This window comes from Rhipicephalus microplus, chromosome 1 (assembly GCF_043290135.1).
Source record: "Rhipicephalus microplus isolate Deutch F79 chromosome 1, USDA_Rmic, whole genome shotgun sequence".
NCBI lineage: Eukaryota > Metazoa > Arthropoda > Arachnida > Ixodida > Ixodidae > Rhipicephalus > Rhipicephalus microplus.
The window spans coordinates 128831943-128858287 of NC_134700.1; the positions used below are offsets into that span (position 1 = coordinate 128831943).

Sequence of the window (26345 nt, forward strand, 5' to 3'; positions counted from 1 at the left end):
AACCACCGCAAGAACTGCAGGACCATGAATTGTAAGTCATGGCATTCATGACATATGTCATGATTTTCATGTTATGTTATGACACGCAAATATCTTCTTCATACAGTCATGTTATGCCGTACAAGTTTTGTATTGACACCCTTATCGAAACGGCCAGGTGAGCTAAATGTCGTAGGTGGCTAGATAGATAGATAGATAGATAGATAGATAGATAGATAGATAGATAGATAGATAGATAGATAGATAGATAGATAGATAGATAGATACGCTCAAAGTGGCCGCAGTTCGCTAAGATATGCTCCACATTTATTATCATTTTCTGTAATTCATTGACGCAATATGAACTCTTTGCACTATGTTCATGTGTGATTATTCGCAACAAATGCCATTTATTACCCTTTTTTCTTAGATGCAAGTGCAGCGGAGCGAAACAATAGGCTCACATACGTTGCAGTTTTTATTTCAGAAAAGCTCTACAACCATTTGGACAAACTTCGCTTCGTTTTTGTTCAGGTGCGTGCGGCCACGGCCAGCACAGAGCACTTGTCCTTTGTGGATTAATGACTCAGCCACACGACTCAAATCATTGGCAATCTGTTGGCGAAAGTCCTTGTGTACCTTGCCGTCCTCAGTCGCATACAAGCTTAGGTCTTTACTAACAATTTTGCGAAGTATATCAGCAGCTTCTGTGGTGACCACCCCGCTGGCGCGGCTAAAGGTGATTGCGCCGACAGCGTTGCCAACACCTTCAGCAACTCCCTTTACTGCGTTCCCAGCCCCTTTGACAAGTTCACCAACGGCTTTCAATATCTTGTCAAGAAAGTAGTGTTGGCTCTGCAATAACAATAAGACCTTTATTAGCAACGAGTAAAAAATCTATAGAAAGAAAGCACTGGCTTTAGAGTTTTTTTCAATGCATCCTTTACGTCATCTATGCACATTCCACTGGCAGAGAAAAGTTCTTACAATTTTTTTATGTTCTGTGGCTTATCGCATCGGAAGCTTAACCATGTTTGCACTTCCAAGAGACATGCGTATCGGTGTCAAAACTTTGAATGCCCCTTCGTACAACTAGTTGTAAAAGTAAAAGCACATTTCAAACCTTACTTTCCAGCCGTGTGCTCTCATTCTCATTTTAGCATAGGATGTGAAGCAGTATACATGGTGCGAAACCTATGCTGTGGTGGGCACGTACAATAATTACGAGCAAGTGTATTAAAAAAATGCGAACAACTAACCTGGTTTTCTGCACCTTCCTGGTGCTGCGCACGTGTGCGAAGACCATGCGCAATGGCATGCAGAACTTCACCCACTTGAACAGCTTCTAGGCCGACGCGCTGTGCTTCTTTGTCGACGATGATGTCCAACGTTTCGTACTTCTCTGGTACGTTCTGGGAAGAGACTGAGGGAGAGAAAATTGCCATGTCAGTCTCTCTTTAGTCTTGCGTATTATTAGTGCAGCTGCACCCTTGAGGAGGTTGCACACATGGCTGGTATTGAGTATATTTACTTTCAGCACTTGGATAGTGCTTAGCAAGAAACAGTAATGCTCTTGTGGCGATTAGGACAAGGTGCGGTCTCCGATATATGCACCTACAGGGTATGAATGGTTATTATTTGTCAGTTTCATTATTCTATTTCTTTATGACAAATGATCGCGTGGGCACTGGTACCAGTGAAAATAACAAAAATGTCAGCACCATATCAATGCTAGGTGCATTGCTTAAAAGGCAGCACAGTTGATGTGCGCCTAGGTATGACCGTTTAGGAAACATTTATTGCCACAAACGTCAATAACACTCAACAGAACATTTCCTCTTTAGACATACTCTAACAATGATGACAAAACTGATGTCATTCACATGAATATGGATATGAGATGACGTTGAAAGAACATGTACATTCGATGGTTCACACAAACACAACCACAAAAAATATTTCATGGTAAACAAGAGGCACAAGTAAAACATGAATAGGTACGGCGCCTCGTATATTGTCAAGTAAAAATCATTTATTGCGCATATATGAGGCGCCGTAACAGCACGTTGATGATTTTTATGTCTGCCTTTATACTTGTAAAGGCACACACAGGTAACCCTAACGACTGTAGCGTTAATCGCGCTGCACTGACAGTGCAACGCTATGCTCAAAAAGGTAAGTGTTTCCAACGCTTTGCTACGACGACATGGTGGTTGCACCTGCGCGTCGCTTTGCGTTCTACATTTTATTCCGTTCTAGACAGGCGCGCGTCTTTCTTCGCGGGCGCCCACGCCTTCGTTTTCGAAGATAACTGCCAGATGGCGCTTGTGTATATCGTGCCTCGATGCGCTCGTTTGCCTCCGGTACCTGCTTGAAGCACTCTAACGCAGCGCCTCCTGAATACCATTCACCGATTGTCTTGCACAGAACATAAAAAAACAAAAAAATGGCAGCATATCCACAGAGTGAATGATGGAGAGTGGGGCGAAGAATTCGTCCGTCCATTCGTTCTTGCTTCCGTCCATCCTTGCGTCCGTCAGTGTGACCGTCCACGTGTCCATCAGCCCGTCCGTGCGTGCGTCTGTTCGTGCGTCCGTTCCAGCGTTCGTCCGTGCAGCCGCCCCTGCGTCCGTTCATGCGTCCATCCATGCATCTGTCTATGTGTCCGTTCGTCCATCTATTCAACACTCCAAGTACAACCATCTCGCATCTTTTCATCATATATTCTTCATAAAGAAGCACCGCCATCCAGCGGACATTCCAAGGACTAAACGAGAGGTGGCACATGCACACTTTCTTACGGCTTGCGCTTCGGGCCCACTTCCCACCTTTAACCACCTCGAGTTCATGGTATGTACTAGTTCACTGTATTCATTGCACTGTGGCCGAACGCTCGCTAAACCTTTCGAAAACCAAGGAGGTTACGCCCAGCGAGTATGACGTAGCAAACTTTTTCAGTCAGATAGTGCTCAATGCACATGCCAATGGCTGCTAATGGGAAATTAGAAGCGGCGAATTCGCCTTTCATTTCTTACGGCTTGCGCTTCGTATCTACTTCCCATTTTTAACCAGCTCGAGTTCATTCATGGTATATACAAGTTCATTGTATTCATGGCACTGCGGCTCAACGCTCGCTAAACCTTTCTAAAGCTAAGGAGGTTACACCCAGCGAGTATAACGTAGCAACTCTTTCTTGTCAGATAGTGCTTAATGTACATGCTAAAAGCTGCTAATGGTGATCGCAGCCTGCGCGTTAACTAAAAGCCGAATGCTCCTGTCTCTCATTTCTCATTAGCAGACATTGACATAAACATTGAGCACTATTTTTTATTTTTCAACAACGCACAGAAGAAGTCTCTCACCGGCACCACCTTGGAGGTCAAAATGTTATTCTTGTTACATACTACGAGGGACGAAGGGGTGCCGCTATAAGGAGTTTCGCCCCCAAAACAAAAACGTTTTGTTCTCTCTCTCCAGACGTAAGACTATCGTCCTTCGACCACATTGCAGTGTAACATGCAGATTCGGGGCCATTTATTTTCTGGCTGATATCGCTACTTGTTTTCTTGTTTTATATCATTTCATCTCCCTCTTCCATCTGTTTATTCCTCTCTCTTCCTTCGCCATTTTATCTTTCTGCTTGGCATATACATTCCTTTCTCCTCTCTCTCTCTCTCTCTCTCTCATATATATATATATATATATATATATATATATATATATATATATATATATATATATATATATATATATATATATATTTAAGGCAAATAAGTGTATACCTAAGTGCTCGTTTTTCCGTGTTTTGACACAATATAATGAGATCTAACAGACGGTAATGCCAAGGAATGTACAGGGGAAGTTACTAGAACCAGTGGAATGTAAATAAGAAGAAAGGAAAGTGGGTGAAAAAATTACCAGCCGTGAGTAGGAAACAAACCTACGACCTTCGAATAACGTGTTCGATGCTCTAACCACTGAGCTATCACAGCGGCCATCCCTCCATCCACTTTTTTGGGTTTATATGTGAATTTAGAAGTAGGAGTGTCAATCAGCGCCATCTATAAGCCAAGCGACGAGTGTGAAAATCTCTTTTATGCGCATGTGTGGCGTCACGTAGCACGTGAACTTATTACGAGCGGGCAGCTGATCAATAGGCCCTCGTATACAACCTAGTGACACCAAGTCTGCCAGTACGAGACCTTCGTTAATGAATAAGGGAAAGAAGTATATACCTAAGGGCTCGTTTTTCCGTGTTTTGACACAATATTATTGAGATTTAACAGACAGTAATGCCAAGAAATGTATAGGGGAATTTATTAGAACCAATGGAATGTAAATAAGAAGAAAGAAAAGTGGGTGGAAAAAACCAGCCGTGGGCATATATATATATATATATATATATATATATATATATATATATATATATATATATATATATATATATATATATATATATATATATATATATATATATATATATATATATATATATATATATATATATTTATATATCTGTCTGTCCCTTTTTTGTTCTGTCTCTCTTTCTTTCTGCGTTTTTTACCTACCGTTTTATGTATTGTTTTATTTTATCCTATGTCATGTTTTTTCTACCCTCCTTTTTTCCTTCAATTTGCCGTGACGCCTGTTCTTCTCACCCTCATTTCTTCTGTCCTATCTCTTGAGGTACTACCGTATGCAAGGCTATGCTGGACTGTGACAACATGTATTGATAATCATGTGGTTAGCGCTCTCGCCTACGGATCCTGGGTACTGTAAATCCACATTGCGCAATGAGAAGATGTTTTGGCACCTGTGACTATACTACCTTTTCTTATATATATATGTTGTTTTCCGTTTTTTTTTCTCTCTCGTTGTCTTGCCCCGCCGCGGCGGTCTAGTGGCTAAGGTACTCGGCTGCTGACCCGCAGGTCGCGGGTTCGAATCCCGGCTGCGGCAGCTGCATTTCCGATGGAGGCGGAAAAGTTGTAGGCCCGTGTGCTTAGATTTGGGTGCACGTTAAAGAACCCCAGGTGGTCGAAATTTCCGGAGCCCTCCACTACGGCGTTTCTCATAATCATATGGTGGTTTTGGGACGTTAAACCCCACATATCAATCAATCAATCTCTCGTTGTCTTTCTTGACTCACCGAGCAGAATTAGTGCATCCCACTCCACAAAAACCAGTGAGTTCTGTGAGTGAAGTTGGAGATATAGCTCATGACAGCAATGAAAGATAGGGCAAAGATATCCGGTGGTGATTTATGATGATCATAATTTTCTGTTAGTGACTCACGGATAAACGATGGCCTGAGAATGTTTCGCTGGTTAAATAAGAAAGTGGCTTTAGTGTAGAAACGCCATTAAAGAAAACTTGGAGACATTGATGCGAAGGACAGTATAGTGGTGTTAATAAAAGCATTGTTATAGAACTGCGGACAAAAAAAAGTTGCACGAAAAGATAAATTGAGACTGACAGAAACCAAACTGGCGACCTTGGAATAACGCGTACGATGCTGTACCACTTAGTTACGGTGACTTTCATCCTCCATCTACTTGATAGGATTTATATCTGCATTTGAACGTGGGAGAGTCAGTCGGTGCTGCCTGTTGCCATTACGGCGAGGATGGAACACTTTTCTTGCCTCTTGGCGTCACCTAGTACGTGATAGCTTAATTAGCTGGCAGCTGACTGAACTGGAGCTGGCACTGCCAGTGGCTTGTTATCTTTTCGTCTACTTTTCATTCTTTTTTTTTTGAGGAGGAAGAAGAAGTGTCTCTTTAGAAGAACGCTTGTTTCAGCGCTCTGTTTCGCTTTAGTGAAATCATCGGTCTTTTGAGGTGCCTCGCCTCTCCGTCTTGCGGTGATGGACATGGAGCATGCCAGAGGCCCGCCTGGTCACAGGTCCTCACACCCGTCAACCACAAGGAAGCGAGCTGGCTCTCCCAGTGACACTGAGGACACCGATCTCTATTCTATGTCGGAAGACGACACATCTGATGGCAGCTTTATACCTGTCCGGGAAAAGAGGGCAAAAAGAAGGACGGCGAATACAGCAGCATCAGCTCCTGCAAGCACAGCGACTGTGCATTCAAGGCCTGCGCGCTGGCCGCACGTCATCATCTTCATGCCCGAAGATCCATCAAGCAACCTACGGCTCCTGAACAGGCAAGCCCTTTCGGTTGCTCTCTAATGTGCGGTGCCATATCAAATTAAGGACGTACGAGTAAACCCAAGGAAGAACGTTCTCGCCATAGACGTGCACGATGTGAGTGCGCTAGGACAGCTGCAGCAAATGACTGAGCTAGGTGGCATTAAAATGCGTTTCTTTATCCCGACGGATGACAAATCAATTGCCGGTGTAATTTATGACATCGACACTGCCATTCCTAATGCTGACTTGTCTACCCTCATCAAGCCTGCAAACGAGGGAACTGTCATGACGCAAGTGCGGCGCCTTGGAAATACGCGCTGCGTAAAAGTGTTTTTCAAGGGAGATTGCATACCGTCCCACGTTAAAGTTGGACATTTTCGACATCCGGTTCGACCATTCATCCAAAAGCCACTTCAATGTCATCAGTGCTTCAGGCTAGGACACGTCAAGGGCGTATGCCCCAACTTACGACTGTGTCCCCGCTGCACTGAATCTCATGCTGAAGACGCCTGTCGGGCGACTACTCTGAAGTGCGCCAACTGCAGTGGTCCTCATGCTGCCTCGTCGAAAGACTGTCCTCGAATCCAAAAGGAGCGCGCGGTTCTCAGACAAATGGCCCGAGACAACTCAACACACAGGGAGGCAGCCGAAGTAGTCCGGCGTCGGCGTCGACGTCGGCATCATCGAAAGTCTTCAAAGAAGGCACATTCCCGAGACGCTCCTTCCCACTCTTTAGCGGTTCTATCCAGTAGCGCCGCGAAAGGGCCCACCACTTCTACGAAAGAAACAGAGAAGCCTCCTTCTCTGGAGGAATGGCCCACGCTCCCGACGCGCTCTTCTGCCAAGGAACTTCTGCAGGTTGTGGCCACACAAGAGCCGTCTTCAACCATGAAAGATTTGCCTAAAACGGATCGTCAAGTGATCTCGGTGCTGCGTTCCCTCATAGAAGCCATCCGAGCGATATTAGTCGACATGAAGACACTATCTGCTAGAAGCGCACTTGGACTGCTGGACGCCCTAAGCCCAGTGCTTGAATCTCTCAACTAGGAAGATGGCTACTCACACCTCAACATTTCTTAAAGAAGTCAAGGCTGCATCCGTCATCCAATGGAACGCCAGAGGACTAAAATCACGCCTTTCAGATTTTCGTCAGTTTGTGTTTACCAACGTGTTTCGAATGATCGTCATTTGTGAACCCAATTTTTCTAAACCAATAAGACTATCGGGGTACGAGGCTGTCATGTCTTCAATGAACGGTGCGTGCAGCAAAATCATCGTCTTTGTTCGTCGTGAACTGACGTATGTTGTGCATTCAATTGCACCTCACGATGACAATCAGTATGTCTGCATCACTGTGAAAAAGAACCAACTCATGTTTACTCCCATAGGCGTTTATATATCGCCGTCGAATAATCCCGATTCAAGAAGATTAGCGGATATTTTGAGAGTGTGTCCTGCACCATGGGTCCTCATAGGTGATTTCAATGCGCACAATCACGCATGGGGAAGTACGCGGACAAATGCAAGAGGACGCAGGTTAGCAAACATCGCCTACAACTATGGCCTCACTCTCCTGAACGACGGCAGCCCCACTTTTCTTCGAGGGGTGACATACGGCAGCTGTCTCGACCTTGCTTTTGCCTCCAACTCCCTCGCGAGATACGTCAAGTGGTTTCCAGATGTTGAGACACGAGGAAGTGATCCCATTCCAATCTACCTTAACATCAAAGGCTTGTCTAGTTATGGTCAACGGACGACCGTTCGAGCAGTCCAATGGACCAACTTCAACTGACATGGAAGATGCTTGCAGCGATGGCCTACGATCTGGGTTAGAGGAAACAATTAAGAGCACAATGCAAAACGCCACTCGTACGGTGACGATATCTTCCACACGAAACGACTTTGATATAGAGTTGGAGCGACTCCGAGCACTGCGACGCCGGGCGGAGCGTCGGTATCGGCGTACAAAATCAATTCCCGATCTTAGGGCAGCAAGGAGGATGCAAAAAAAGATTCGGCGTCGCATGGATAGATTAGCGTCGGAACGATGGACAACGTTTTGCCAGTCATTAGACCCTCGCAAGCCACTCTCACACATTTGGAAAACGGTGCAAGGTCTGCGTCACCCTACGGAACAACGCTTTCCATTCAAAGCGCTCGCGCTATTTCAAAGGAGGCAAGACATCGATGTCGCAGAAGATTTCTGTGCGCAGATCGCCAACCAAGCCACTCGTCCAAATTTTCCAGTGAGAGGTGACGTCCCCCGTTCCCGTGACTACCACATGGACCTCCTTTTTACAATGGAGGAGCTCGAGGCGGCACTAGCTCTCTGCAGGCGTTCAACTTCTCCGGGCCCAGATGGCATTCCGTACCGAGCCTTGTGCAACCTTGGGGAAGGTGCAAGGAGAGAACTGTTGAGCCTCTACAACATCTCGTGGCAGGATGGCAATGTTCCTGATGACTGGAAAGTAAGCCGCTTGTTACCCATCTTGAAGCAGGGCAAATCCCCACTCGAACTAACCTCATACCGCCCAATAGCACTGGCCAGCTGCGTAGGGAAGATAATGGAACGGATGATACTAGGCCGCCTGGAGTGGTATCTTGAGTACTACAAGATTTATCCGAATTCAATGGCTGGTTTCCGACGCGACCGCTCTTCTATTGACAATGTCGTTGATCGAGTTTCGTACATTCAGCACGAAAGATCCCGTAAGCGACTATCTGCAGCTTTGTTTCTAGATGTCAAAGGCGCTTATGATAGTGTACTACATGAAGCCATTTTGGGTGCTCTTGCGGTGGTTGGCCTTGGTGGTCGAGTCTTTCGGTGGATTTCGAGTTACCTGGCTGCAAGATCATTCTTTGTGTTAACAGAAGATGGCCCAACTACGCGACGCTATACTTCCAGGGGTGTTCCTCAAGGGGGAGTTCTTAGCCCGACGCTATTCAATCTTACACTAATTGGCCTTGCTGAATACTTGCCAAGCGCCATTAAAATCTCAATATACGCAGACGACATCTGTGTCTGGACATCGGCAGTCACACGACCTCAGATACGTTCCCGGCTTCAAAAAGCAGCCACTATAATTGCCAACTACTTGTTCAAACAAGGTCTCAGCATATCACCAGAAAAATGCGCACTGGTGGCTTTCACTCGCAAAGCAATGACCCCTTATGTCATCTCAATCTGCGGGCGACCGATTTCTTACGCCAAAACCCACCGGTTTCTGGGCATCATAATTGATAGGAACCTCTGTTGGAGTCAGCATGTGATCTATATGAAGAAGCGCCTGACCGCTATTTCTCAACTGTTCAAGTTCCTGGCAGGAAAGACGTGGGGGATGTCAGTAGACGCAATGATGGAGCTCTACAGGGCCCTGTTTCTCGGTTTCCTCAGATATAGCTTGCCCGTGCTTAGGAATACCTGCAAGACCAATGTTCGTGTTTTACAGGCAGTACAAGCCCAAGCGCTGAGAGTGTGCCTCGGTCTGCTCAGATGTACGTCAACAGAAGCAACAATTGCAATTGCTGGTGACTATCCGATACAAACTCACATTGTTGTAGAAGTCCTGAGAACGCACATCCGACACTTTGCACGTGCCCCCGGCCATCACCTTGCACTGTTGCCTTCAGAGAGGCGCCAAGCATCGTTCGCCAAAATTATCGTGAAATACAACGATAAACTTCCCTCGGGCTTCACTCATGCATCTAAACCATCCATACCACCTTGGTGTCTTATTCGACCCACAGTGCATCTTAGTGTACCAGGGATCTGGAGGAAATCTGTGTTTTCGTCGCCCGTGCTGAAACAACTGTCTCTTCTTCTTTTGCACGAGAAATATTCAGACAGCATACATGTATACACCGATGGTTCCACGAACCACCAGTGTTCGTCAGGGGCAGTAGTTATCCCAGCAAGAGGTGTTACCATCAGCTTTAGGACTGACCACTCCACGGCATCTACAGCAGCGGAACTAGCTGCTTTGCGCGCTGCACTTTGTATGGTCGATCGGGAACCACCGCAACAATGGTCGATTTTCAGCGACTCAAGGGCTGCCCTACAATCTGTGCTCTCAGCACTGCGTCGCGGCCCGTACGAACAGCTTGTTTTCAAAATTCCATGCCTTCTCCACACTTTACTCGAGAAAGGGCATCATGTGACGCTTCAATGGCTGCCAAGTCATTGCGGCATCATAGGGAACGAACATGCCAATACTGCCGCGCGGGCAGCCCTTGAAGGAACACGAGAAGAAGCCATACCACTTTCGAGGACTGATGCTGCCAGTAATCTTCGACGACTTGCGCGTGAAATCACGTTTTCACTATGGTGCCCACCAAGCATCGATACGAATCGTCAACCCCACCTGTCCTCTTTGATGGCTCTCCGCATGCCCACTGGACTCGACCAAAGAGAAGCCACCCTACTTCATCGCTTATGGCTAGGAGTGGCATTTACAAAATCTTACTCCTTTGTCATAGGAATGGCCGACAACGCTCTCTGCGATGCCTGTCATTGCGAAGAGACGCTACACCACATCCTGTGTGACTGTCCATTGTATGAAATCCAGAGACAGTCACTGGCGTCTGCTTTTGCGCGCATCGACAACAGCCAAATGTCTGTAGACACTATTCTGTCAAGTGCCCGAGAGAAGACACTGCAACAGAAGGCGACGAAAGCTCTGTTGAAATTCCTACGCGACACCGACTTGAACAAGCGACTGTAACAGCAATGTCACACACCGCGAAAGACAAGACTGGACTATGACTGAGTGTGCGCGCATGTGCTGCCGAATGTGCTGTTCCTATCTTCCCTCTCTGCTCTCTTTCATCTCCCTCATCCCTCTCCCATGCGCAGGGTAGCAAACTGGCTGCCTATAGGCTGGTTAACCTCCTTGCCTTTCTTTTCCCTCTATTTTCCTTTCTTCATTCTTTTCATTTACATTACAACAACTTCTAATAACATCCTCTATGCTTTCCTTGGCATCATTGTGTGTTAGTTGTCATTATTGTTTGTCTAAAAAAGCAAATAGTACAAATATTTTTTTCTTAATCCACAATTAAAGCCGCTTTCTGGTAGACTTGATGCCTTTAGGTAGTGTGCGAGAAATATTGGTCAGCTGTCAGCTCGTAATAGAATCACGTGCTACGTGACCACAACCGGCACAAAGAGTGCTTTACACTCGCCGTAGTTGTATAAAGTGGCAGTGATAACGCTCCCATGATTATATGCAGATATCTACCCTACGAAGTGAACCAAGGGATGACCGCCACCATAGCTTAGTTGTGGAGCATCGGACTGCTATTCGAGGGCCGAAGATTTGGTCCCTGACAGTGCAAGCGATCTTTCAGTCCACATTTGCTCGGTCTCATTTATTTTTTTGCTACATTTAACACAATTCCCTGTGCGTTCTTTGGCATCATTGTTGATTAGTTCTCAATAACTTGTTTGTACAAAGATAACCACCCCTTAGAATCACACTTCTTTTATGCAGCCAAAAATATTATGCGCGCGTAGAAACAAAGCAAAATTAGGAACCATAAGTAATCGATATTTACTCGTAGTGTTCTCACTTTCAAATGTTCGTTGAGCACTGTTTTCAGCTTAAGATGACGTGTAAACAATCCTATGTAGGAAGGTGATGCTTAATCTCACTGTAATAGATCCGGTCGCTAATAACTCTGTACGTAAGCTAGGTTAACTGACCTGGCAAAGCCTTAGTTTCAATTTTCTTAGGATACTTTTGGCCAGAATTGAAGAAGGACCGTTAAGCCGACGAAAAGGATGGGCTGCGAATGGCAACAGCGCTCGTTCTTTTCTCTTGAACTGTGTATCGTCATATAATTGGCGTCAAATGCATCCTCACGTATGAATAACTGTTCGTTATTGCTTCTCAAATCTATGTCGTCAAATGGTATTCAGCTGAGAAAAGCACTCCATGGTTGGCAGTGGTACACTATCTCATGGGTGTCGTTTAAAATAAAGAAGGGAAAGCATCTGCAACGAAAGTTAGTCCGGAATGAATATGTGTTGACACAAAGACACGCAAATAAAATCAACCGATAAAGCTATATACACATAAGCTAGAAGAACTTCATCAGTTGCATTCTTCGATGCATTACTCAAGTACGAATAGGAGTACTCACCACTCATAATGCACAGGAGAAGCACACAAAGAACAGCACCAGATGGCTTCATCATAACTGTTTAATTAGGAATGAAAAATAAAGATATTTGTTAGAAATTGGTATTGTTTGTGTCGACATGGGTACTGGTATCCACGCAAACAACTGCATGAAGGGCGCAACATGATACAACTTTAAGCATGTTTGTTATAGCGCTATCTCAGTCCGCACCAATAGGTACTCATTTTTAAGGCAGCGCAAAATAGGTCATTGCAGTACTCGTTGTGGTCTCTTTATTTTTGGTTGAAGCTAAAAAACCTGAAGGCACTGTGCCAACCAAAGATAAAGTTAAAAAAAACACAGAAAAAAGACGTTTGAGCTCCCACACGGAAGCTTCATTCACAGTGAAAACCTTCAACTATGTATTATCCCGACCTGACGGGCTTCCGTCAAGCTTTAAACTTCGTGAATCCCTCTTTTCTTGGTTATTCTAAACAGTGAAAACCTTCAACCATGTATTATCCCGGCCTGATGGGCTTCCGTCAAGCTTTAAACTTCGTGAATCCCTCTTTTCTTGGTTAATCTAAAACCTGCTATTTACATTAGTAATTGCGCTTTTGATCTGGCGCCGAAATAAACCTGCTTGAAACACAACTATGCCATGATGTAACTTTACGCATGTGACATCAGGCTGACTTGTAATATTTTATCAAAAATTTCTTACCGTGCGTCATAGTACGTTTCTACGAAAGAGAGGAACTTGCTGCAAACTTGCGTTGAGAAGCCCTTCCTCAGTGCGCTTTATATGTCACTCGTCTTAGTCACTATCATATTGGAACAAAAAATACAAATGACACAATCAGTACACTGATAATAAGCGCATGTGTTGCTGAGGTCGACCACTGTGTACCTCAAATCTAGCAAGCCCTTTCCTATGAGAGAGTTTCCCCGTAATATACCTCCTAAGAACTATCAGCCGACAAGTGTACTGCGCGGTACACCTTACATTTCCCTACAAGCATCCAGATTAAAATGAATTACGATATGAAATTCTATACAGAATAGCGAAATATATAAAAAAAAGTATCTCATATCTGGTGAATTCAAGGGTTGCGACTCCCCGAAGGGCACATCAGAATCCTCTGATAAGGCTTGTCCTGCAACCTGCGATAAACTGTGCAATTGCGGACACGGAACTTTCATCGCAGAAAGCAATATCCAATGTCTTTCGATAAGTTACTCACCCTATCTATAACATCATGATCTTTAGTCTGACGACGCCCCCTGCAGGGCAAAGAAATCTCCCATGTGCTACCGATCAAGCTGCTCTTGTGCTATCGTTCGCGACTTTACACCTGCAAACTTTTGATTCTCACCAGCCAACCCAACTGTCTGTCTCCCTTTTGTGCGTCAGCCGTCTCTGGGTATTCAGTAGGATACCTTTAATAACTAGCGGTTATCCTGCCTACGTGATACGTTCCCGGCCCATCACCATTTCTTCTACTTGATTTTAATTATAACATCCTTAACCTGGGTTTGTTCTTTGGTCATCTGCTTTTTTTGTCTCTTGAGGTTACACCAATCACTTTTCTTTCCATCGCTCACTGCGCCATCTTAAATTTAGGCTGAACCCTCGTTGTAATCCTCTAGGTTTCACTCTATAGGTAAGTACTGGAAAAATGCAGCTTTTATATGCCTTCCTCTTGAGGATTAGTGGCAAATTATCATTCATGATTTGAGAAGACTTGCCGAATGTGATTCACCCCATCTTTATTCTTCTAGTTATTTCACTCTTATGGTCTGGCTTCGCCGTTACTACCTGTCCTAAGTAGGTATATTTCTTTGCAACTTATAGAGTCTCTCTACCTATTGCAAAATGATCTTTTTTGCCGAGACTGTAACACAATACTTTCGTTTTAGGTGCAATAATTTTAAAACCTACTTTTCTGTTTTCGATGTTATGTTCAGAATCATGAGCTGTATTTGATCCTCTGAGGTACTCATCAAGGCAATGTCATCAGCGAATGGCAGGTTACTAAGACACTCCATTAACAGTTATCTCTAACTCTTTTCAATGTAGTGTCCTGAAAACCTCTTGTAAACACGCGGTGAATAGAATGGGAGAGACCGTGTTTCCCTGCCTTACACCATTTTTTATTGGGATTTTATCACTTTCCTTATAGAGAACAGTGGTGGCTGTAGATCCACTGCATATTTCTTCCAGTATGTTAATGTAGGGTTCTTCGATGGGCTGATTCCGTAGTGTTTGCAATACTGCCGATGTCTCAATTGAATGAAACGCTTTCTCTTATTCTATGAAGGCTATGCATCGAAATTCGTTGTATTCCGCGCATTCTTCTTTTACCTGATTGATACTATGAACAAGGTCTTTTATAGAGTAGGCTTTACGAAATTGTCCTTTCAAGATTATGGCATCCTTCCCGTTAAGGGACACTTCGTATATGGTGGCCAGTATTTCTAAGACAATTTCTCAGGCATCTTTCAGGAGGTCCGTTGTTACATTATCTTCACCAACAGGTTTCCCTTTTTGCATTCTTTCTAGGACTTTCCTTACTTACCTTGTCGTTACTTGTAGGATGTTGAATTTCTCTGGAGAATTATCGGTTCCCATGATATTATTCTGCCTGTTTCGGCTTCTCTACAGCTCTCTGTAGAGCTCCTCCACAATCTCGACTATCCTATTCGTATTGTTTATGACATTGCCGTCCTTGTTCCTGAATGCACACATCCGATTTTTGCCTAGAGAGAAATTTGCCTTCACAGATTTCAGGCTACTGCCACGTTTTACAGCCTGCTCACTTCTATTCATATTACACCATTTATTCGCTGGCTACCCTACACGTATTGATTAACTTCGACAGCTGTACTAGCTCTATTATGTCGGTTTGCATTGAAGCATGTTATTGTCTCTTAATAAGATGTTTCGCCTTCTCAGACAGTTTACCAGTGTCCTGTCCAGTGACAGTACCACCGACTTCCATTGCACACTCTTTAATAGTAAAAGTAAGATTATAGTTCACTGTGTCAACGCTAACGTCGGTTATCTCGTTTAGCGCCTCGAATGTATTATGTAACGAAACTCTGAATTCCTGTATTTTCTCTCCTACCGCTAGTAACAATTGGCTTTTTGAGTACAAGATTTAAATGCGAAACATTTTTAGGGAACTTCGGCGACTTTGAGTCTATCTATCTATCTATCTATCTATCTATCTATCTATCTATCTATTTATCTATCTATCTATTTATCTATCCGCCTACGACTTATAGCTCTCCTGATCGGTTCGCTACAAGTATCGGTACTAAAATATGTAATGCCTAATAAGACTCTATAACAAGCATAAGTGACTAGTCATAACATGAAAATCATGACATGTATGTCAATAATGACATAATTTACATTTCATGGCCTTGATGCTCTTGTGGCAGTTTCGTTCATGTGACATGTTGCAAAACTGGTATGGCATGGCATGATTATATGGCAAACACAAGTGACGTCCTCGAATATAAAACTCATGACATGCGTGTCATGTAACAACATGACTACACACCACGCTCGTGATGCACTTGCGGCCGTTTCGCTAGCTTCACATATACCAAGTTTCGTATTACGGGACGTGAATGGATGACAAAGGTATGTGACTAGTGCAAACATGATAATCATCATGTCCATGTCATGTAACAACATGACTAAATGCCCCGCTCATGATGCGCTCGCGGCCATTTTCTTCAGATTGAGTACTCAGTTTGGTATCACGTGGCGGGAACGTGAATGGCATAGGTAAATGACACGTCCAAACATGATAATCATAACATGCTTGTCATGGCCTGTAGTCACATACCTTCGTCACGTGACTACGTGTCATACTCATGATGAGCTCATGGCCATTTCTCTAGCTTCAGTCAGATATGCTAAATTTGGTATTACGTCACGTGAACGGATGACGAAGGTACGTGACTGGTGCAAACATGATAGTCATAATAGGCATGTCATGTGGTAACAAGACTATATGAAACACTCAAGGTGCCAGTACACTTCAACGTAACATGGAGCACTTGCTTGGCCACGCTCGTTCCGTAGCGTCACGCCGGCTCTGCTACGCAAGCGCTGATCTGCCTGCCATATACTCGCAGAGAGTGCCGAGCTACATTGCTTTGAGGCATACGTGTTTGAGCGCATCCGGCATCCCTTCGTCACGAAAAGAGGCAGACGCGGTGCTGTCTGGATAACGTCACTGCGCCCAGCGTGCACGCGCGTCAACGTTATGTCGGAGTATATTGGGCCTTTCATGATGCGCTCACCGCCATTTCGCTAACTTCACATATACCAAGTTTGGGTTAACGTGACGTGAATGGATGACGAAGGTATGCGACTGGTGCAAACATGATAATCATGTGATGCCTGTAATGTAAGAACATGACTACAACCCACGCTCATGTTGCGCTTGCGGCTGTTTCGCTAGCTCCACTTATATCAAATTCGGTATTATGGGACGCGAATAGACGATGAAGGGCAATGATACGATGAAGGGCAATGAGCCCATTGAACTACGTTCGAGGACCCTTGGTGAAACAATTGACGTGTCTACCACCACAAATGCTCTTCACGGGTTCTCCCTTCATCTTGCTTTTCATGTCATTTTTGGGACACATTTACTGTCCATTTTCGAACACAATTCCATTCGTGTTTTTTGGGTATATATTACTTTCTGTGGAAAACCAACTTTCAGTAAGCGCTTGTTTGTCTCCTCCTTTTGCACTCCGTTAGTTTGTGCTGCCAATATTTCAGAATGAACATGGTTATGCTACATGAGAAATTTCACTGGGAAATTTTTAGTTGTGCAAATGTCACAGGTGTTTTATTGCATCACTATTAGTCTACACTTAAGATGAAGATCATGACCGTAGACACATTTACTAAACGCACACTCAAATAATACTGAAAACGTTCATTCAAAAGCACAGATACATTTATTCAAATGAATATCTCAGAGAGTGCTGGCAGCACAAACGTTCTGCGAACAATAGGCATACATAGTATGAGTACCAAGTGCATTTTTATTGAAGATTTTTCAATACAAATATGGAAATAGATAATGCGGCCATTCTAAAATGCATGGCCTAAAAACGGGTTCACCGTATAACATTATTCAACATCTCACTTGCAAGTGTATAATTGGGGCGTTTTTTCAAGAGAATCCATGATCGCATCTTTTCTGCAATAAATGATGGCCCTTTTTTCAACGCCTGACTCTTTAAGTTACCTGCCAAAATAAACCATGGCTTAGGACAGGGTTTTTAGTGTATATGGCAGCCTGGTAGAAGCGCATTGATAAGCAGAATGTGATGCTGAAAAATTTCAAAATGAGTATCTACAAGAGTAACGGTACAGCTTCAAAACAAAAATTGAAATGGTAGTTTTTATTATGTGGTTCCAACAAACTCATTCAGTATTTCTTTCTTGTTCCTTCCTGCCGTTAGCATTTGAAATGTTAGGTTGAGGTGAATCGTAGAAAAATATTACGGTAGGTCATTGTCAGTATTCTCTTCAGAAGCAGTAGAGACATCGTTCAATATCGCGCTATCGCATATAGCTCTGAATCAACCCAAAATAATGCTGCCGAGAGATATTGATACAAAAGAATAAATTGTTGGAGTAACCATAAAGTATATCCACCTAAAATTTATTTATTTATGTGTCCTGAGCGCCACGTGTGCCAGGACCAGTTGTATGCTCGAGAGAAACGTTTATAACGCAACGAGGAAACGGTAAATCAGTGCCAGAATGCGAACGCTTTGCTTGATACGGATGATGCGAGCGACGCACAAAAAGAAGCACTTCGTACATGCACGTTTTTGAAATTAGTACCCTTTTAAATAGGTTTTTTATCTTAGAAGGTATCAGATAACAGTCACGTCCATACGTTATCTATTTTTCACAGTGGAACTTCTTTATGCATATACAGCAATTTCGCGCTTTCATGTTGCGATTAGGTACCAACTTGGTTCTTTATACTTGCGATGATGAAGTGTTGCTGTCTAAACCACAGGTGTGTAAATGAGAAACCTGTTGAAATATTTCCACTTAGTCACCCAAACAAACCAATAGAAGATCGACATTTCAGTTTTCCAACAAAAACGTCTTGTTGTGGTAGGCTCTTCAGGATTACCAGTAAGATGGCGCGATGAGCACACGTCGCTGCGTTTTCACGAAGCAGCGGCACACGCTCTCGTCTCCCACGCGTTCTTTGCCCCACAGAGAGGAGCGGAATGGACGCTCATTCGCACGCCCTTATCTCGCCGTGGGGAAGATGGTACCATAGAGTTTCCTAATATACACAAGAGGGAACTCTGGCGCTAGTGTCTATGGGAGCTGCAACGCACGGCGCTTCAGCGAACACGAGAATGATGGGTAAAACACACATTTGTCTAATCTTCGTACTTCTGGCCTGCTTTTGGCTCCGTGTGTGTTCATGTGGCTTGGAGTTGTTCTCTCACGAAACAAAAATCAGCAAGTGTTGAGTAGTCGCGCTTCACCACCTTATTTTTCAAAACTTGCCTCGCCTAATCGGGTCACGATGTTCAAATTGGTTCGTTCTTTCTTTTGAAACAAAACAGAAACAGGGCAATAAACGAAGCCGAAAGTAAGATTCGCCGCCTGCAAGTACAAAGACTAGACATATGTGTGCAACCCATCATTCCTATGGTCGCTGAACGTTCGCAGTGACCGAGTCCCCTCTAGTTATATTTAAGAAACTCTATGAAACGTACGTCTTAACGAGCCTAGAGCTTTCACCGGAACGATGACGTTGTAGTTACCGTGAGCACAAAGGTCACTGCCATCGTTACGTAATCTCCGTTTGCGAAAAGAGCGCGCTTTTCAGACACAGCGAAGTAACAACTGAGACGCTTATTCGTCTTTCTCTGTACCTGTGAGTACGTTTCGAGCTGTGTCACTTTCGCATTTGTAGCTGTCAAGTCCATTGCTTCGCCTTTGCGGCATAGCTGTGACTCTTTTTAGCGAAGTGTCCGAATCTTCTCTGGTCTTGCACGTTTTAAAGTACCTACAACACCACCCACATTGGCCAAAGTTCGGCGCAGCGTCGTATGACGTTTATCGCGCGTTTAAGCGCGCGCGACATGTATGAAGGCGTGTTAAATTTTGCTGGTTGTACACCTAGCTTCAACTCTGCCCAACTAGCAGGTTATCAGTTAGCTATCCAAGGCGCCACATCCTGATACTTTTAGGCGTTCGGTGTAACTTTTAGGTGCCTCCTGGGTAGCGCTGGCTTCCTATGAAAGGTAGCTATGTTTCAACTGTGCTATTGCGGCGTCCGAAATTATAGGTTGAGGTAAATTAACATTATCTGCCTAATGAATTTGTTACTAGCAGCCAAAACTAGTATTCCAGCGGCCAGAATGATTGGGTCAAGTCATACTGTTTGAGGTGGAACTACGCGTAGGCAGACGGCGGCTGCAGGGCGAGCAACTTGAACAGTAGATGGTAGGAGTTGCTGAAAGTGCGCATCAGCTGCTGCCCCAGATCGACTGGTTGGGAACAATCAAGCCGCGAGCTGGTTAAGGCACGCTTACACTAGAGAGACATGACAGTGATTTTCGTGTGCGGATTGTCTTTAGAGGTGTCTTTTCTCTTGTGCTTGGCCTATGTGCACTGCAAAGACACAAACAGTCCGTCCGTGGTCTCTCGAAGACCCCGCCCGCACCTTGTCGTCGTCCTTCCAGTGTTTCGTTGGCCATTTCTGTAGTAACATTGGAGGCACTCGCAGCGACACCGACAAACCTTGCACACCAGCACCTCATTTTCAGCTATGCTCTTTGCTCTACCATTGCCTCTCTCCGCCTACGTGGAGCAGTCCCCGCCACAATTCAAGGTAACGAGGGAAGGGGGTGGGGAACACAATAGGGAAGCGAAGAAAAGGCTTTCCTTGGGTGTTCAAGCTGCCTATTCAGATGCCGTGGAAGCATTGGAGAGGGCATTGTTAACTCTCCCAATATTGCCCACTTCGTGGTCGCTTGAAGCTAACACAAAGGGCAAATATTCACTCAGCCGCTGATCTCTCACATACACGCCGACAAAAGTTCTGCGGATGCGTTTTGCTAGTGTTTTCGGTCTCTCATCATGTTACACAACAAAGAAATGCTGTATTTTGAGGCGTCGTCCTCGGCCTTGTGTGAACATAGGGTCTGGCAACTAGTTGGCCAATGGTTTGTGTCTGCTTCTTGTATTCGTCTGGGACACGTCAGTGTCATGTCGCCCTAGTGCAAACGCGCTTTACAGTAATTTCTTTCAATCCTTCCTATAGTACTCAAGCATACCATGGTATATGAACTGCAAAACAGCTCACTTCCAATAAATCATTCACTAAGCAAAGGTAAATCACTATAAAGCTCGTGATGACCCTTACGCCTATATATTACCTCAAATAAACATTTCTTGGATGATGACATGGAGTACTGCACCAAGAACTTTCAATGCTATCTGTAGGGTCTAAGCAAAACAGTCAGGGCTTAGCTGCTGCTATGAACGGAACAAGAACAATCCTTTACTGACTATCAACATCGTTTATATACCAATGAGTGAATATACTACCTGCTGATGAGAGAACAGAAGCGAAACAGAAACTGAGTACAACACTCTCTCGTCCCTAATTTTAGTGGTTAGTTGTTAGTACGCATTAGAAACAAAAACACACCTATACACTACTTTAGTACAATGTACAGAACAGTTTGTCAGGTGGTCTTAAAACCAAGCCGGTGGCCGACGTCTTCGGGTCGGCTGCCCTGAATATTGCACTGCTGATGTTGGCTGCTGCAGCACAAGAGATAGGGACTGCGTCACAGAGGGCATCTGCAGCACAGTAGGCTGCACTACGCCTAGAAACGGCGGCGGTGGCTAGCCAGGTCGCAGTATGCCAAGAGACTCCCGCGGCGGCACGGCGGGTCACCGCACACCAAGAAACTGCGGCTGCAGCACGGCAGGTTGCAGCACACCAAAAGACTGCGGCTGTGCCACGGCGAGTTGTAGCACACCAGGAGACCGCGGCTGCGGCATGGCAGCTTGTAATCCACCAGGAGGCCACGGCTATGACACGTTAGGTTGTAGCTCACCAAGAGACAGTGGCTGCGGCACGGCAGGTTGTAGCCCGGCTAGCTGTGGTACGTGCACTGGAGTGTGCGGCACAGGCAGCTGCGACTGGCGGTAAACACTCCTTTCCGGTACCCTGGACAGCTCGCAGGCGTTCTTCGTACGATCGTCTTCAAGCCTGTAAGACGCAGGTCCCTTCTTTTTCAACACTTCATTTGGTGGCGAGAAGGAGTAGTCACCCTTGAAGCAAATGGAGGGTTTGTTGACATGAATAGTGTCTCGTATAGCTATCCTATGCGTATTGGCAGCTCTCCTTTATTCCGTGTACAGCTCGCTGCTGTGTTATTGATGGTTAACCCTACAACAAAGTTACGCCGTTTTTAGCCGGTTCTTTAGCGAAGGCTGATACTGAGAAGTCGATGACATTGAGCTTAGTTCGGGGCATTTTACCATGCAGCAGAACGGCGGGAGCAACCCCAGTGGTTTCCTATGGAGTAGCCCTGTATATTGCAAGGTATTTAATGACTGCTTGACGAAGGGGTCCTCCTTCGAAAAGTGAACTTGAACAATGTTTTTGACTGTTTAGTTGAACCGTTCTATTTCTCCATACGCCTTGGGGTAGTATATTGATGAATGAAGCAGTCTGATAGCCCGGTCTTTCAATAAGGTAATGAGTTCACGTGAACGGAACTGAGGTCCTTTGTGGCGAACGACTTCCTCAGGTATCCTTTGCGGGCAAAAACACTTGTTAAAGCATCTTTCACTGTGCTCGTGGATACGTCACGACAAAATATACCTCTGGCCACTTCAAGTGGTAATCCACAATCGTTATGGCAATTATTCCATCGTGAGGTGCTTGCTCCAATAGACCAACAATATCTAATGAAAGCTTTTGCCAAGGTCTTCCAGACCATTCAACAGGTGGGGATAGTGCTGGCAAAGTCCTGGTAGATTTGTCGGCCTACAGACATAGGTGACAGTTTTTCATTGTTGTTTCCACTTCTTTATTCATTAGCGGCCACCAGAACCGCTCACGAAGTCATGCTTTTGTATGCGTGGTACCAGGATGTGTCTGGTGTACTGGGAAAATGATCAGTGCAGTGACAGAGGATGGAGCCACGAGGCGATCTGTAGGCAGTAGAAGATCAATAACTACATAAAGTTCCTCTCTAATGAAATTGAACAGCTTCACATCTTTTGTCAAGGACTTGCGCTGCGACCAGAAACTCAGCCAAAAAGGACTTGACGGTTTCTAGACAACCATCGTGGAGAACAGCCTGCCTGAACTTTTCATTCGCCTCACAAGCTGGCTCAACAAGCGACACAATTTTTTCTTCCTTTCCGAACACTGCTCCTAAGGTAGGGGCCGGCAGGCAAGAATGTGCATCTGCAACAGGGTTTGTGGATACCTAACGGTATTCAACTAAGAAAGTCATAACATGCCTTGCCGTGGTAGTGTAGTGGCTAAGGTACTCAGCTGCTGACCCGCAGGTCGCGGGATCGAATCCCGGCTGCGGTGGCTGCATTTCCGATGGAGGCGGAATTGTTGTAGGTCCGTGTGCTCAGATTTGGGTGTGCGTAATGAAGCCCATGTGGTTCAAATCTCCGCAACCCTCTACTACGGCGTCTCTCATAATCAAATGGTGGTTTTGGGACGTTACACCCCAGATATATATCTAAGTTATAACCCAAAAGTCTCGCACACAAGCGCTAAACTCGAAGTGGGTGTCTTGCAGGCCTCTGTGATGACAGCAAAGATACAAGTGCCTGGTTATCAGTTTGAATTTCGAAATGGCAGCTCCAAAAGCACGCGTGCTATTGGTCAGAAGCCCGTATACATGTGAAGGCTTCTCGTTCCCCAAGTGAATACTTTATCTCTGCTGACGACAGTGTACGCAATCCGACAGTGTACGCAAGCCTTTGGCCATCTTGTTGCTGATGAACTGCTCGCAGCTCACATTGAGAAGCATTTGTGGACATCATGACTGCAAATTTCGGATCAAAAATTTCGTGTACTGCACTCAATAACAGCATTATTTTATGACAGCCCTCTTACAAGCGGAACGTGCCAGAGTTAACACTTGCTCAGCAATGCTGCGCGAGGTTCAACTTCGCGGACCATGCCTTGCGCTTGAGCTCGTTTGTGGTTGCATACATTTTGAAAGTGGCCCTTGTGACCAAAACACAAACAAGTTTTCACATGCGGTTAGCACTACCTATCTGATGCAATGTGATCCCACCAGCCGCGTCGGACACAGTCAGGCGGCGCGGAAGGGCTGCGGTGATCACGGTTCCATTCCGGAGTGATGGCGGTGCACGGGAGCCACTCTCGCCCTTCGTTACTTTTGTTGATAGTCGGCTGTCGGCTGTGAATTGTTGTTTTGCATTAAATATGACGGTTTTTTACGACTACGTCACTCTGAACTTCATCGATTGAAGGAGAAAACTCTTGTAGCTTTTCAGCTACATGCTCAATTTACAGTGCACTTCACACCAAGATTTCGAACACGAATGTGAAGAGCCCCCAAGCAGTAACCCTTCACGCACGCGGTTAGAAACTATGCCGGCAACAAATTGATCCTGCAGAGCGTCATCTTGAGAAACTAATGAACAGCGTGAATGCAGCTCTCGTTGGACAGAAACAAAGTCGTCAAATGACTCGCCTGATTGTTGTCGATGGTGGTGAAAGCGATGACGTTTGACGACAACGTTGCAGGATGCCGGGAAGTAATGCCGTATTGCCACGGGTACCGTGTCGTACTCGTAAGAAGTGGCTTCAGCAGACTTGGGCCCATTCTTAACGGGGGCTGCTGCGGTGCTTAGCAGTACCGGTGCTGCTGCGGTCGACCCAGCAGGAAGGGTCTGGTAAATACGCTGGCCCTCCGCTCCCAAACAATGTGAAAGAAGGGGCTTGCGTCTTCCTGACGTGAACCTGGCGGCCCCGGAAGCTACCAAGTACACGTTGAACCTTTGCTCTCACTGCACCCATGGTAGTGGCGGCCAGCCGGACGTCGCAAGAAAGAACGGCGATGGGGTGAGGCAGGGAAGCTTATGTTTGGCCGGGCTCGGACGGGCACAGTTGTTAGAGGTACGTTCATGACATCTTCATTGCCAATGTAGGGTCTAAGAAAAATGAGTCAGGGTCTAGCCACTACGATGTATGAAGCAAGAAACTTCTTTTATTTACTATGTACATGATTTATTTAACAATGAATGAATGCGCCTACTGGAGTTGAGAGAATAGATGCGAAGCAGAAACTGAATACAACAGTATCTTTCCAACAGTATTAGTAAAGTTCCGATACCTGCTTCTAACAAAGCAAAGGAGCGCTAAAATTTATTCCTATTTCTTTCATTCTTAACGAGGGTCTCATTCTGGCCGATTTGATGCCTGCAGGCGGTCATATGCCAGCTCTGAATAAGTGCACGTGCTACTTGACGCCTACTGGCAGAAAAATAGTGTTCTACGCTCACCTCAAGCGCTCTGGTGGTGCTGACTGACGCGTCAACGTGTCACTGCACAAGAATGGAAAGGTAACCGCGGCCGTAGCTCTGTAGTAGAGCAGCGCGCAGGTTGGTCAAAGGTTGTGGGTTTGGTCTTTGCCGCCGGAAAACTATTCGCTAATCCACTTTTCTCTCTTCACAACTACATTGCAATTAATTCGAAGGATATCCGCTGTGCTGCCCTTTGTTACTTCTCATACCATCCGCTTTACTGCGTTTTCTAGACTTTCTCATTAGTGTTGTGTAGATCAATGAGAAGGCTTCCTTTAATTTACTCTCTCCTTTGGCATATAATAATTTATTAGGTATGGCAGGCAAGATATGCGACAAATCAGCTTATTATAAACAACTGAAAAGGACTGTGTACATTACCTCGTGAATTACGTTGATTATTAGCGAGATCACTGGTTTAGACATCAGAACCACTAAAGCTATCTGTGGATGTTAAAACTGTTGTTTTGATTGGCTACATATGCAGACAACCTTTCCAGTGTTTGCAAAATGAAAAGAATATTTTCTCCTTAGGTTCATCGTTTTCTTCAAATAAAGAATAAAAAGCCTTAGCAACTCACTAACATAAGTTACATACGAGTAAGAGCGACAGTGGCCTTCTTCTTCGAAGTGTTACTTCATGTTACGTATAAAATTGACAAACTATAATTTGTGCCGGTAAAGTTATGATGAATGGTTTTGTGTTTGTTTGTTTGTTTGTTTGTTTGTTTGTTTATTACTACTGGTAATACTAGAAGGGCGATACAGAAATAAATCAACAATCAGAACCAGTTCAATGATAAACATACACGCGAGAAAATTGCAAACATGATTTTAGGGCTTTGCTTTCTTCAGAGGTATTGAAAGAAGAGTAAAAAGAGCAAAGTAAACAAACAAACACGAATGCAATCATCGCGACCACAGCACGATGTTAAATAAATGAGTGTGTACACGCCAAATGACTCGAATAGGTAACAGCACGAAACTTGTTTATGAATGCAGTAATGGAAAGAGAAGACACCAGTGAATCAGGCAGCATGTTTCATTCATTTATTACTCATAGAAAATAGCTGTATATATTTACGCCAATAGAGGATTCGAAAATTCCACTAGGTGTACTCATTACGGTCTTATTCTTCTTTGTAAGTGCTGCGTTAATTTAGGTGGTTTGATATGTTTTTATTTCTGAGTTATGAAGCAAGGTTTTTGACTGGCATGCAAGTCCGCGCTTTTGCCTAGTGCAAGAGATATTGACCGCATCATTTCTATTCATAAAATTTGTAAGTTTGTTAGTAAAGTAGTTGGAACTGATCTATCTATCTATCTATCTATCTATCTATCTATCTATCTATCTATCTATCTATCTTTTTTAATCAACCACCTCAGGGCCAAACAACTCACGGGGGCGTCATGCGGAACCGCAGTCCGTAAATAGTCGGAAAAAATGTGACCTCAAATCCCGACTAATCCTTG

The 26345-nt window shown here is 44.7% G+C and overlaps 1 protein-coding gene across 1 annotated transcript; it reads right to left on the minus strand.

Moving 5' to 3' along the window:
- Positions 1-444: 444 nt before the first annotated feature.
- LOC119178430 (uncharacterized) lies at positions 445-13091 on the minus strand. The gene is made up of 4 exons (XM_037429632.2): positions 12978-13091; positions 12275-12331; positions 1239-1402; positions 445-834 (listed from the first exon to the last, which is right to left on the minus strand). The coding sequence occupies exons 1-4, from the start codon at positions 12985-12987 to the stop codon at positions 463-465; spliced, it is 603 nt and encodes a 200-aa protein (XP_037285529.1). The 5' UTR covers positions 12988-13091; the 3' UTR covers positions 445-462.
- Positions 13092-26345: the final 13254 nt, after the last annotated feature.